The following is a 14,692-nucleotide window of genomic DNA, read 5'->3' as shown; positions in this document are numbered from 1 at the left end:
CTGGGCCTTGAACTCAGGTTAAGGTAGCTACAAATCAAGGAGAAAACCACTAAACCATCGCACTTCTTTTGTTATTTCCTGAACACTGAACGTATATAACTCATTTTTTATGGACTTGTATATAAAAACAATATTTTGGGCCCCAAAAAAATCGAGGCCCGTGTCATAGCCCGGCCTCGACGGGCTATGGGCCGGCCCTGCTCATCGCCCCAACTCTCTATAGTCTTCTATATCTCTATGTGACATAACACAACCATCTCTCTAGTTTTTTTCTCCCTAATTGAAAGATGAAATACCAATCTTTTTTTTTCAATTCTTAATTCCTTTATCATCTTCTTATTCCTCGCCCGTTCTCTTTGTAACAAAGCCCCGATTCTTTGTTTTACCGCCCGTTGTTTCTCATAATTGAATCTTCGTATTATTTTATCATTAGTTTGATTTTATTCTTGTAACACCCCGTTCTCCCAACAGCGTAATATTAGTTAATTTAATCAGAGTAACCACACAACGGAGTGTCACACTGCTAATCAAAATTTCATAAATAGGAAATATCTATTTATTTAAATACCAACATTTAAATTATCTTACAAACTGCAGCGGAATAATTCTTTAAAATATAAATTTAACCAAATTCAACATCAATAAAAATCTTGGCACAAAGGCCACAACATAATTCAACTTTATTCTAATAGCAAGTCCTTTCCAAAATATGTGATACATAAAAGAAATGAGAAGACACTCGCGACGATCCCCATCCTAATATGTATCAGAGCCCTAGACACTTTAGCCAATCAACCTACAAGCCATCATTACCTGCACATTACCCACGGTCGAGGCAACATATACGCAGAAGGGGTGAGAAACTTATCCAATAATAATAATATATAATTCATCGAATTAATGAAAACAACAACATATCACAACATGCATCATTAATAAAGTATATAAATAAATACATAAGCAACAACATAATTAATTTCAGCAACAAGGTACAACAACAACAACAACATTATCCACAACGACACCGACAACTCGACAATGCTACAACGACAACAACGACTCAACAATGCTATGACAACAACAACGACTCAACAATGCTACGACAACAACAACTATGCATCATGCAGGTGGTACCAATCTACGCGCGTTGAATGCTAAGCATTCCAGGGCATAAGCCCCCAACAATTTGGATGGTTAAAGCATCCCAGGGCATAAGCCCCCAACAGGTGAATGATAAACATTCCAGGGCATAAGCCCCCAACGGGTTGAATGATGAACATTCCAGGGCATAAGCCCCCAACAGATGTGAGTATGCAAATGGATTCAACTTGTGTATATCAACATACAACTTCAACAGCGACTACAACAACAACATATGTGCCTAAAACAATTATGACACACTCCCCAACTTTGACATTAGATGATACAACAACGTCAACAACGGAATCAACAACATAACATATATTTATAAATCAATTACATTCAGCTCAAGTCTAAAACATCCCCCAAAAGCAATTAAGTTTTGATCAATAGAACATAAGTCAAATATCCATAAAACACCTCAACTAAAGCCCTAACACTTAAGTTTGAAGTTGGGAAACCAACCATAAGTTTTTGGACTAACTTGGGATTAGTTATGCTAAGTTTTCTTAAATTTTGCTAAAGACCCACTTGGACTATTTTTATCATAACTCAAAATCTACAAATCTTTTCCACTCCAAACTAAGGCCATTGGAAAGCTAACTCAATTATCTACAACTTTTATGTTTACACCGAAAGCTAATTCAAAACAGAAACGGGCGAAAAAGTGAGTGTTTTCCAGTTTTGACTGACAGGAAATCGGGGCCCGATTTCGGCAGTTCGGGGCCCGATTTTTGTAGAACCAAAGCTGAAAAATCAGCTCAGAATTCGGGGCCCGATTTTGGCAGTTCGGGGCCCGATTTTGGACATTCACAGCTTACGGGAAAGACCAGTTTTCACTCCAAAAACCCAATTTTTGATCCCCCAATCACCCAAAATGAATTAGAACAATGTTTACAGGTTTAGTATACATCATAGGGGTAAAACAACCTATATTCATACAATTAAACAACATGTTTAATCATAAATTATCATCTAACATAACCTCTCAAACCCTAAACTCAAGAACAACTATTTCATCAATTTTCAAATTATATATCAAGATTATTGAAAGGAATCCCACCCTTACCTTAATTCAGCAACACCAAACGACAAGCTACCGCAATCGATTCCTTCCTAGCTCTCTCTTTGCCTCTTCTAGGTTTTCTCTCCAAAAGCAGGTTTTCTTCTAATGTTTTCACGTGAAAATGTTTCTCTCCCTTTTTCTTTCTTTTTACTTCAAAAATATCTCTCTTTTCTTTTCTCACCCAACTCCCTTAATTTCTATTAATTTCCACTTAATTCCCATTAACCAAAAATAAATACTATTTCTATAATATTTCTATTTCTCATATTATTTCTATCAAATAATAACAACATTCATTTAAATAATACACAACCCCAATATTCATATAATAAAATTGCATCATAACATATTTCATATAAAAATCATATAAAACATATATTTCACATAAAATCATTTATATAGCAATTAAAGTCATATATAAAATATTCACACATCTACTAAAATATTAGAATAAAAATGGGGCGTTACAATTCTTCTCACTTGAATCTCACAGCAAAAGAAGGTAAAACTAGGTAATTTGATTTTTTTTATGGGAATTGAGTAAATTGAATGTGTGAGAAATTTGGAGTGATGAGTTTAAAATTATTTTGAGAAATATGTTTTTATGCGATGATGAATGTTGTTGTTGATAATTGCGGAGAAATTAGATACACCCAACTTTTTGCCAAAAATACTAATCCACCTCATAGTCCATACTCCATGTTTGAAGATCTTTGACCCATTTCATGGCAGATAAAATATCAATTTCATGGGAGTAAACCACTTAGTGTGTGCCGGCACGAACACCCCTTAATCGTCTCTAACACATCTGCGACACCTACTCCATACATAGAATCAGAGAAATAAGTGCCTACATTGAACTTATATCTACAGGGGGACGTTTTGCACTTCACAACTTCGTGAGTGTAACGCCCTCCTTTTTATTTAATTATTTTTATTAAGTTAGAGTCTATTTATGTGATTTATTTAAATATGTGAGGTGTTAGTATTTTATTAAGTGACATTATTCTATTATTTATAAGAATATGAGAATTATTAGAGTAAGTAGATTTGGAGGTAGTTTTAAGATTAGATGTCTTTTTATGATTTAGTCGATTTATTTTGATGAGTGGTATTTTGTTATGTTATATGTTGGTATTTACTAGCATAATATATTTGTTATTTGTGAGAGATATATTTAATTTAGAAATAAATAAGATTACGAGGAAAATAGTAGTTTTGAGGTGTAAGAGAAATAAGAAGGTGTTATAAATAGAGAAGTTAGGTTTTTAGAAAGAGTTTTACGTTAAAACCGCTTTTTGGAAAAGAGGAGAACAAGAGAGAAGAGAAGAGAGAAGAGAAGAGAAGAGGAGAACTCAGAGAGAGAACCTTAGGAACGAAGAACGCTGCTTTTGATTTCAGAAAAACAATCTAAGGTAAGGGTGAGACTATCTTTCACTAATATTAAGTATGTAGATCATTAGATTGCATCTAACGTGTTTTATGATGAGTTTTGTAATATTATGAGAATTAGGGTTTGAGTGAGAATTGATGGTTATGTGATGAAAAACCGTTGAATTGATGTAAGGGGGGAGTCTCTATTCACATAAGGGTTTTATGAACATATGGGTAGTGAAGGGTTTGCATTCTTTTCTTTGTTTTCACGATGTTTCAATGAATTCATGTTAAACTCATGCTCTAATTTTGCTGTTGTGATTTAAATTAATGAAAACCTAACATTGGGGATTTTATGAAATTCAATTAGTTGGTTTCTTAATAGCCGATGCACAACTACATAACGATGAACCTTGGAAATTCTTATAGGAGCCTACCTTATATTAGTGTTCAATGTTGTGGTAAATTCGTAGTAGATTCATAGTTATATTTAGAGGATTAAAACGTGTTTGATTGTATAGTTAATTTCAGAAGTCTCTGAAACCAATGCCTTTCTTGTGTCTATTTGAATACGGGTTTTGTGATATCTGGTTTCATAGAAGATTAATTTCAACTAACAGTAGTATCATGCTAATACCTTTTGAAAGAAATATACTACTTAAAAGGTTAATGATCCAAAACGAGATACTATCCAAAAGGTTTGGAATATAAGCACTCTTTTGACTAGGTACAACTTTGAATGAAATTTGTTTCTTTAAATTACCAAGAATCTCCATTCCACGAGCCTTAATAATTCATTTATTGTTGAACTTGATGAGACAGCATGGGATATTGCCTTCTAAATTCAATTAGTATTGCTTCAAAATGTTTACATACTAATTAGCTTCTTATCATGCCCTTGTTAATTGGCTTACGGTTCCTTGCTATTATTTTGTGAAATAATTCTAGTTCTAATTCTACTATATATTTATCATAATTTTTCTTGATGTGTAAATGATTTATATGAATTAATTGACGATGTGTATTGATGTGTTATTTAATGATGTAATTGATGTGTTGATTTAACGATGTTGTATTTGACAATGATGCTATTTAAAGATGTGTATTTGTCGTGTTATATAAAGATGTGCTATTTTAAAACGTGTTATTTTAAGATGTATGATTTTAAGATGAGTAATTGATAACGATGCTATTTGGAAGATGTGTGATTTAAATGTGTTATTTATGATGCTTATGTTGATGCGATGTTTAAGATGTTGATGTCTATCGTTTGATGTTGTTGACCATTAATGTCATAAAGTTGTAAGTGTCGGTCTAAGTTGTGAAGTCGTAAGAAGTTGTCCAAATTATTGGAATCATATAAGTTGTTTAAGAAGTTCAAGATGTCTAAGTTGTAGGAGTTGAGTCCACTGCATACTCATTAAAGATGGGGGCTTGAGGCTCGGCAGCTTTATGCTCAAATTACGTTGGGGGCTTTAGGCCCGGCAGCTTTATGCTTAAATTACGTTGGAGGCTTTAGGCCCGGCAGCTTTATGCTCACTTGTTGAAGAGCCTATTTACGCTCATATTATGTTGGGGGCTTGATGCCCTGAATGATACCACATGCATTTGCATATCAAGAAGTTTACTATGTTATAAGTTGTGAAGAGTTGCATTTGTCGAGTTAAGTTGCATAGTCGAGTTGAGTTGCATTGTCGAGTCAAGTGCTAAGTCGATTTATCAAGTGATGTTGCCGAACGAATATGAAATTGATTATGAATTTGAATATGAAGTTGTTTATGAATTTGATTATGAAGTTGATTATGATAATGTTATGTGTATGATAATACTATGTTTAGATAATCATATGATGTTACATGATTATTGTTAAGATATGTGATGATATTTAAGTTGTTAAATGTGATTTATGATTTATAAGCTTAATATTATTGTTTGAGAAATCTCACCCTTCTGCTTGAAAATGTTGCTCTTCGTATGGGTAACTTGCAGGTAATCAAGATTAGATGCGGTCGTGGGTGACTATCTCTCACTGTGTCCTTAGGTGCTCTGATACGTAACGGGATGAGGATTTTAATACTATTTTCTGTTCCTTTACATATTGCTTTTGAAGTTTAAGAATTACTATTGAACTAAGATTTATGAGACTTTTATGATGAGGCCTGTGTGCCGAGACTATTTCTATTGTTAAACTAAATCCGCTGCGAAGTTTTTTAATATTATGTTGATGAATTTTTGAAGGATAAATTATTATCTATTTTGTTACGATTTTATGATAAAGAGATGTAGCATTCCGTTTATGTGAATTACTCTGATAATTTATTATGAAATTTTTATATTGGGAAAACGGGGTGTTACAGTAAACACTTTGGTTCGTGTGTTTAATGCTCTCTTTGCAATATTGGAAGGTTTTAGTAATATCGTTCAAAACTTTGTTGTTTTTGTGCTTTGAGGTGCTCCACATTAGAGCACTAAATACAGAGTGACGACTCTTGTCAAGATGATGCATGGTTTCAAAAATATTGTGAGAAATGTCATCTCAATTATTTAGAACAACCAAAATGGTGTTCCACGCCCCTATACGATGCTAGCACTGCATTGTAGTTACGCAAATCGACTACTGTGAAAATTCTTATTTTATGTCACTGCTTTATATGGTAATTTTCATATGAACGTGTTCACATTCTATTTCATCTAATTATTCAATTTGACTTAATTACATGATAAAAAAAATATTTTCTTATATTATTAAAGTTAATTTTTTAAATTTATTTACATATAGTTACACATTATTCAAACCCGACCGACTACTCTGTGCTAAACACGAGTTATTACACTAGTCACACCTAAAAAAACACGAGTTATTATGATATTGTAACCAAAAAAACATTAGTTATTACACTAGTCACACCTAAATTTTATTTATAAATCGTCAATGATATTTATAAATCGTCAATGATATTGATTGTTCTTTTGCATAAAACAATTATCATCTACCGGCACTCTTCTTACGAGGATTATTTAGTATTTGTGAATTATTTTATTTTTTGACAGAATTGTTAATTATAATTGGATGTGGAATTAAAATTAATACCTATATACAAGGAATATTTAGTCTTGGTACTTTTTATTTCAAATGTACCATTTATTTAAATATTTAGAATTTTATCATTTTAAATTATTAAATAATAAAACATTAAAATTCAACTGCAACATAAATAATTTTACTGTGATATGAGAACAATATCAAAGATCTTATAAAAAGTATTTATTTTAAAAAAAAACATAATGAACCAATTGTCGAACCGTACCAAATAAGAAATCAAATTGTGACTTGTGACTAATAGTTCGTGAATTGAAACAGAACTGCAATTCATGATATTAGTGCAGTTTAGTTTATGATATATTAGTGTGGTTCATTTTGGTTCAACGGTTCAGTTCAATTTGTAGTTTTTAAATGAAGTATGAAAAATATTTATTTGGTCACAAATATTAAGACACCACGTCTAGACACATTTGAAAAAAATTTAAGTAGAGAAAAAAAATTAAATAATGCATATTTAAAAATAACTAGTGTGAAAATATTCGTGACCAAGCAAGAGTTCATCACATGTTTAAATGTGATTTAAGTTTAAATCGATAAACGATTCATTCAATAGTTAATTAAGATCAAATATGTCACATTAAATTTAGTTTAGTTGGTAGAAACATCACATTTTATATGTATAGACCGAAAAGCGAACCTCAAATTCATCGTTATTCACTTTAAGGTGAATTTCTAACCATTAAATTACTTAAAAAAACTAAGAAAATACTAACAAATGATTTATTACACACTTCAAAGACTATAAATGATAAGTTTTATAAAATTTATACAATCAATACATTTCATATTGAAATACTTAACTGTTTTAAAATATAATTTCTTATCTTAGACAAAAAAAAAAATCATGACCTGCGTAATCTAAAGAAACGTGTACAAAGTACTAAACTGTAGTGAAGTAGTATGTTTTTGATGACTAAAAATTTGGACTATTTTTGGTTTTGTAAAAAATGATTTGTATTTCTGCAATTTCCTAAAAAAAAGATTTAAATGCATCTCTGGCCTCCTATTTTTTAAACAAATAATGTTTTGATCCTCATTTTAAAAACCGTTCTTGTATTCTTCCCATGAACTGCAATCAGCTCAAGTACGTTATCTAGCCAAAATTTGCTTTGCTTCCAATACCAATGATTACATAAGCATGATAAATCACGAAAAGATAAATGGAAAATTTACAATTGTAGTAGTAGTTTTAATTATATGTATCAAATTATCAATTATCAATACTGTACGAGTATTATTGGGAGTGGGTCTGGTTACAAAAGCTAAGAGTGGGTAGTTAATTAGAAGTCTGCCATCTACTAGTTGTTGCTGGGCTGTTTTTGTAACAATGGTTGACTTTCCCCATCCACTTGATTTTTGAAGATTCAAAAGCCAGAAATTGAATGTATGAAGTAAGAATCATGTCTTAAACCTAGAGCTCTTAGTTTCAGTTCCAGAATATTTACAATTTTGACGCAGTGAACCTCACATTTCAATTCGCATCACTTTTGGTAGGCCAAGCTGACTCATCAAAGGAATATGGTTTGAAACATTGAATGGGAATACCTGCTTTTCTAATTTCTCATGGCCAGGTCAAGATGGGAAAAACTAAATTAAGCGAAGTTAATGTTGTGCTAACTCCTCGTGGCACGCAGGGGTGACTTGCTTCTGCTCCTAATTTGAACAAGCCAGCTTGTTAGTCAGGTCTAGTTGCAAGTAAAACACAAGCAAATAAAATTGACAGATTAAATTAAGCGAATGAATTAATTCAGTAAAGCGGATGTTGTGAATCTATGCTTGTTCAACTCAGATACAATCGAGAGATAAAGACAACAAAGTTGCTATCTAATTAACATCAGTACAATGATTTTGCTAAACTACAATCGAGGTTTTAGTTCCTTTTTTTCAAAAATCCAAATACAACCGATTGGTTTTGCAACTATGAGACAAGTCAACTAAGTTTCATGTTTTGTTAGACTCTAGAAAATCCATTTCATCGTTTATTGTTTCTTGCCATAATTCAGCATCCATTAAGGATATAGCTTTTTAAGGCTTAATGGATCTTCTTCCATTGTATAAACCAAGTTCATACTCTTTAGCAATTTTAGCTTTCTTACCTCCTTGAGGTTCTATAACATCTCGTACGATGTTTTCATAACTGTTTCATAACTATTTCTGATAACATGAATGTGATCAGATTTAGTGCCCCCACTAGTTCTTAATTTTTAAAAAGGGAAATTTAATTTGCCCCCACTAATGTCGTGCTCCCATTAGAGCCCCCACTAGTGCCCCCACTATTCTTTAGTTAAAGGGGTATATATTTACATAGAATTCGACATCTTTTAAATTCTATGATCACTTTAACATTTAGGTCATAAAACCTATATGTTTCGTTATTTATCGCATACCCGATGAATACATATTCATAGGCTCTACTAGTGAGTTCAACTCTCTTGGGGTCCAGTATCTAAATATAGTCCAGACAATCCCAAGTTCAAAAAATAAGACAAGTTGGATTGTCTTTTCTTCAAAAATTTCTTAATTAGAATTTTTGTTCTTAGACTTGGGTACTCTATAAATTTCAATTTTCGTTATAAAAATTGAACATTCAAGCTCATCAATTTTATTTTCCAAAATTCACAGTCATCAATAAATATGATAAAAATATCTTTTTATCATTTCTAATTTATGTGTCATCAAATTAACACATATCATTATGTTTAGAGATTCATATCCTCTAAATTCTAATTTATATGAACTTTTGATTCATATATCTTGACTGCAATAAATAAAATTGTCTAATTATATAACGTTGGAATTAAGTCCAAGTTACTCAAAAATTAAACTCTTGTTCATGATCAATTTTGATATGTCAAATATTAAAATCACACAACTAATAACATAGAAGGAGAATTTAATTTTTAACATACCATCAAAGTGCAATCTTTTTCCACAAGAGTGCATGGTACACAAGTCTCTCTTTAAGTCTGAGTCAACTCAGTCTTATTCAATAGAAATCTGAAATTCAGATTCTTTCTAATATTTAGAGCATCCAACATGTCTAGATATCCAGTATGCCATTAAATTTATGGCAATTCTTGTTATTGTTTTAAAATAACACGCAAGGGACATTAAGTTTTATATAAAAATAAAACTTTATCATTTTCCATTCTTTGTTACTATTTTTGTAACAAATGGAACTAAATTATTTTTTTCTTGTTTTTGTAACAAAAAATACGCGACGCTCGTATTATGAGCTCCAAACGTTTTTTTTCTCATGTTTTGTAACAATCAAAACTTGTTTGGTTCTGTAACTAATAATTTGTTTTGTAACAAATTATTGTTTTCATCAAATAAAATTTTAGTGTTGTTGATTGAAACAACAATCACTTCATCGTTTCAGTCGAAAGATGTAAATCTATAGCTTGATTTATCCTTAATGTATTTAGGGACAACTTAACCTCAATATGTAACTTCTTCGGTAGACATAGCATATAGAAACGTCTTAAAATTGTTGTTTTTGGATTTCCAAACTGTTAAATTTGAATTTCCAAATTCTATCATCTACCGAAGTTGTTACTAGGTTGAGTCACGACCAGGTCGCTCTCTTTAAGACGTTTCGTGGCACTACCCAAAGTTGTGCAAGGTAGACTATCAACCACGCCGCCTCCAGGATAAAACAAGCCCAGCTACAACTGTTCGATTAACTACTGCACTGTAGAAAAATCGTTCGAGAATTACACCCTCAAAATATGGCTCAATCGTTTGATCGAAGCCACTCGATACGGTACGTAACCGCTCTATTCGAAACCGTTCAAATTAATATGGTATTATTACCATTCTATTATGGTGCTGAGACCACTCAAATATGGTGTTACCACCATTCTAACTTCTCCAAAACATGAATATGGCACTACGACCACTCATATATACTGTTAAGATCATTCTTTAATATGATCTTAATAGTACTCTATATCCCGAAGAATCATATATTATCGAAGGGACTATGAACTTAAGACCAAGGGACTATGGTCTTAAGAACACTCTTAATACCGAAGGGACAGAAAGGAGTAGAAGCAGAAGAAACTTGTTAAAAACAAGTCGGAGGGAGAAGAGAGGAAAAAACACAGGAAGCATCGACTGTGAATTTTCGGTGTAAAAAATCAAATGGGGCGAGCTCTCCTTTTATAGGGAGAGTTTGTAACAAAAAACGAGTGACTTGGGGATTAAGTCTGCTTAATCCTTAAGCAAACGCGTTTTGTTTCTTAATTGGATATATCCGGAAGTTTCTGGATATGCTTTTGGATCGGGTCAGATCGTAACAAATTTATTTGTTACGCGTAGCGCTTACGGATAATGATTAAATTAATTAATTAATTAATTTAACATTTTCAAGTGACAAAAAAATATATATCAATTTTTTTTTTTAAGCGTTCACCCGTTCACAAAATTGGGTACCCCAAGGGCACACCCTTGGAGGTCACTTTTCCCATATATAAACACTTACTAGTTGGGGTGACCCTTCAATGTGGGACATTTTTAAGTCACACCCACACACTAGTTTTTTCATAGTGTTTTTCTTTCCAATTTTCTTCACTAGAATTAACTAGTGTTCCAACATATATTTTGCAAATTGAATCTCACAGTTTATGCGGCAGTAATTTCTAAGTGAGCATGTTGTGAGATGAGATAAAAGGCATGCTGGTACAGTATGTAGTTCCTTCCAACCGCCATCGTCGAAATTGTTTACTGTATCAACCTGACAATGATACACAGTTGAAATGTTTTGAAAGATATAAAAAAAATACATAGAAGTGGAATGGAATGGAAAAGAAAAGACATGACAAAACTTGACATTAAAAACCTCATGAATGATAAGAGTTTGAAGCTTGGGGAAATGTGAAAGGAGAATATTCAGCCATCTCCATTTGAATGTGCCCAGTCCCAGCCGTTCATGGTCAATGTCTAATGTAAGCTCCAGATGAGTTAGATTGTCAAACATGAGATGTAGTGGATAGGGACATGTCTGCATGAGTTGCAAAGACATAATATTAATGAGTTGAGTAAATCAAAATTTTCATCCTTGAAAATTGAGAGAAATAGCAATTTACTCCCTTAAATTGAACAATGTGACTCAATTCGTAATTTTTCTAGTAAATTGATTATCTTAACTTAAGAGACTAATGTAATTTGCTAGTATTTTGTAAATTTGATAAATATATTGATATACATACCACATGTAGGCGCAGATGCTCGACGTTATAAAGTTGCTTAAACATAATATGCCGACCGGAAATGTTAGCTCTAACCAACTTGGATAAGTTTGTATCATTCCAAACCAGGCTACAACCTTTCTTTACCACTAAATCCTTTGTTTCCAACTCCTGTAGATTAGGAGAGCCAGATAGAAGTTTGGTGAGATATTCACCATCTGCAAAAGTGATAGATTCCATGTGAAGTACTTTGAGCGAGGGAAGATCAACGTTTGAAACTTGGCTGATTGTTATCATCTTCAATTTGAGGAATGACAAAGTTTTGGTAGTTAGAGGGAAAGAAGACGATTTGATTATGGAGCAATCAGAGTGAGAGGGATGGATGGTTGGGTTATAAAGTCGTCGTTGAATAGCGGCATAAACAATTTTATTCTTGGGGCACCATTTAAGGTGAACTGACAGGAAGGGTAGATTCTTATCTCGAGCGGCGATGAAGGGTAGAGAGTCTCGAGAGTGTTTTTCATCCAAGTAGAACATGTGTTGTAACAGCCAAATCGGTTTCCATCTTTTTGAGAGGAGGCTTGTGATGCCTGCGTCTTTGATAGAAAGAAAAGAGAGAATGTGATGAAGAACTGAGTCTGGGAGATCGCTTATTCTGTCATCTTCTTCTTCATCTGGGATTGAAAGCCCTAACGGCAGTGACATTGAGGGGCGGTGAACGAGAAAAGGATCAAAACAACAATTGGAATTGGAATTGGAATTGGACTTGGAATTGGGTCTCTTATCGTGTGTGTATATATACTCACACGTTCAAGCAAAGTTGTCACTTTTTGATTTTTTAACAATAATGACGAAAAATCTTATATATATTTTGAGTTTTTTTTTTCTTTGAGAAAATTACAAGTTGACTCTTGACCCAAAAAAAAAAATGAGAAGTGAACTTTCGATTTTTTTTTTGGGTAATAGTCATTTTGATCCCGAATGTGTAACGAGTAACAACAATAATCTATGTATTATTTAAAAAAAACAATAATATGTATCAAAATTTTAAAATAGTACCATTTGATTATGCATTTTTGACTAACATGGTATCTTTTTATCGTAACAAACAACAATCGTTAGATTTTCTCTCTTTCTTCAACAAATTTCTATGTTTTTGCATACACTCTATCTCTTTTCCATAACAAACAATTGTCAATAATCTAAATATTGTACGCATCTTTTTTAATAGTTGTAAAACAAAATAAAAATTATTTCAACTTCACATTAGCCAAAAGTTATGAAAAAATTAAATTTAATCCAACTCCTTTAATCAAAATTAAGGTTTCAACCAATACAAGATTCAAATGAACATAATTTTGAATGTTGAGGCCACTTTATCGGATCTAAATATTGACGTTGAAGATAACATCAAAATTCATGGAACCATTATTATAGGTAACATAATTTTGTTTAGTATTTGAAGATAACAAAAAAACAAACTTTGTTTAAAACAGAAACGAACCTTCATTTCTCAAATATATAACATTAAATAGTTTTATTAAAAAAGATAAGAGTAATTGAGAAATGATATAATTGACAAATCGTACTCTAAAAATACCAAAACAACGGGTTTGGTTCAAGAGTTTTAGAGATGATGGAATATTTTAAATTTGATGTGTTTGGTTCAATTTGTAGAAGGGGATGGGAAGAAAACAAATCTCTTTAAAATTTTATTGCATTGTCATAATTATCTTTAAATTAATTTAAAATCTCAATTTAATCTTCTAACAACTTTATTATTATTAGGTTATATTATCCTTATAACAATTTTTTTTTGAAAGATTGTAACAATTATGTTATCTATCACTCTTATTTACTACATGTAAAAACCACTCTTCCAACCCTGCTACTACTTTGTTGCCTCTAACCGCTGCTTCAAACCTTCTCCAACGTGAATTGTAAGTAATTCATTATCTCATCGTCTACAACATGTTGTTATCCATTATATCATTATTGTTTCGTCTGTCTATGAAATCGTAAAAACAAACATTTCCGAATATTTAATTAAGTTTAAGGATAAAACAGAAAATTAATTTTAAAATCCCTTCTTTCCTCTCCGTTAAATCAAACAGACCCCCAACATTAAATATGTAATCAAATTACACTTAGAAAAAACAGAGCGAGTATTAATTAAAATGTCACGGACATACTCTCAAGTTTTAAAACTTAGAGTAATCTTTCTTAATTTTTTCTTTTTCTACAAAATCTTTCTTGAATTCTTATCAAATAAACAAATATTCATATTCCCCTTGATTTTAACCGATAACATTGTTTAAGGTATGGTAGTAAGTTGGTCTTCATGCGTAATAGGGTTAATTATGTTTTTGGTCCCTATAAAATTGGGACCTTTTAAGTTTAGTCCTTACTTAATTTTAATAGTTCTTTTAATCCCTAAAAAAAATATGTGATGTAATAAATCCGCAAGTGCACGGTTTACCGAAGTAGTAATAAAAAAGTATCGTTCCAACGGGGAGTTGTTGAATTCAATTAACCTTTATTGAATGATTAGAAGAGAGTTCAATAGAAAAGTTGGGATTTTAACGGTTTAAAATAATAATAAAAGCGCATTGGGATTATTGGTTCGTCATGGTGACAAATCCTTCTCAAACCAAACCCTAAACCTAGAAACTTATGTTGGACCTATTTTCTAAAGACAAGTTTCTCTTTAGCCTATCACATCTCCTTTCGGTCTCAGTGAGTGTGTTTCTCTAGCAACCACGCCTATTTATCAAAACTTCATCTTTCGATCCATCGCTTGATATTTGTGATTATGAA

At 31.9% G+C, this 14,692-nt stretch overlaps 1 protein-coding gene across 1 annotated transcript; it reads right to left on the bottom strand.

The window, feature by feature from the left end:
* Window positions 1-9,491: 9,491 nt before the first annotated feature.
* LOC146942581 (F-box/FBD/LRR-repeat protein At4g26340-like) lies at window positions 9,492-12,580 on the bottom strand. The gene is made up of 3 exons (XM_085756624.1): window positions 11,897-12,580; window positions 11,527-11,688; window positions 9,492-11,421 (listed from the first exon to the last, which is right to left on the bottom strand). The coding sequence occupies exons 1-3, from the start codon at window positions 12,578-12,580 to the stop codon at window positions 11,269-11,271; spliced, it is 999 nt and encodes a 332-aa protein (XP_085612750.1). The 3' UTR covers window positions 9,492-11,268.
* Between the last annotated feature and the right edge of the window lie 2,112 nt (window positions 12,581-14,692).

Source organism: Medicago sativa, chromosome 3, assembly GCF_051527215.1.
Source record: "Medicago sativa cultivar Bolivia chromosome 3, Bolivia_mono, whole genome shotgun sequence".
Lineage (NCBI taxonomy): Eukaryota > Viridiplantae > Streptophyta > Magnoliopsida > Fabales > Fabaceae > Medicago > Medicago sativa.
The sequence above is the reverse complement of the archived record's forward strand: the minus strand, read 5'-3'. Positions and strand labels throughout refer to the sequence as shown.

Coding starts and splice junctions, on each gene's coding strand:
- LOC146942581 (XM_085756624.1), bottom strand. CDS start 12,580: ATGTCACTGCCGTTAGGGCTTTCAATCCCAGATGAAGAAGAAGATGAC. Junction 11,689..11,896: donor AGCATCTGCGCCTACATGTG/GTATGTATATCA, acceptor CAACTCATGCAG/ACATGTCCCTATCCACTACA. Junction 11,422..11,526: donor AAACTCTTATCATTCATGAG/GTTTTTAATGTC, acceptor TATCATTGTCAG/GTTGATACAGTAAACAATTT.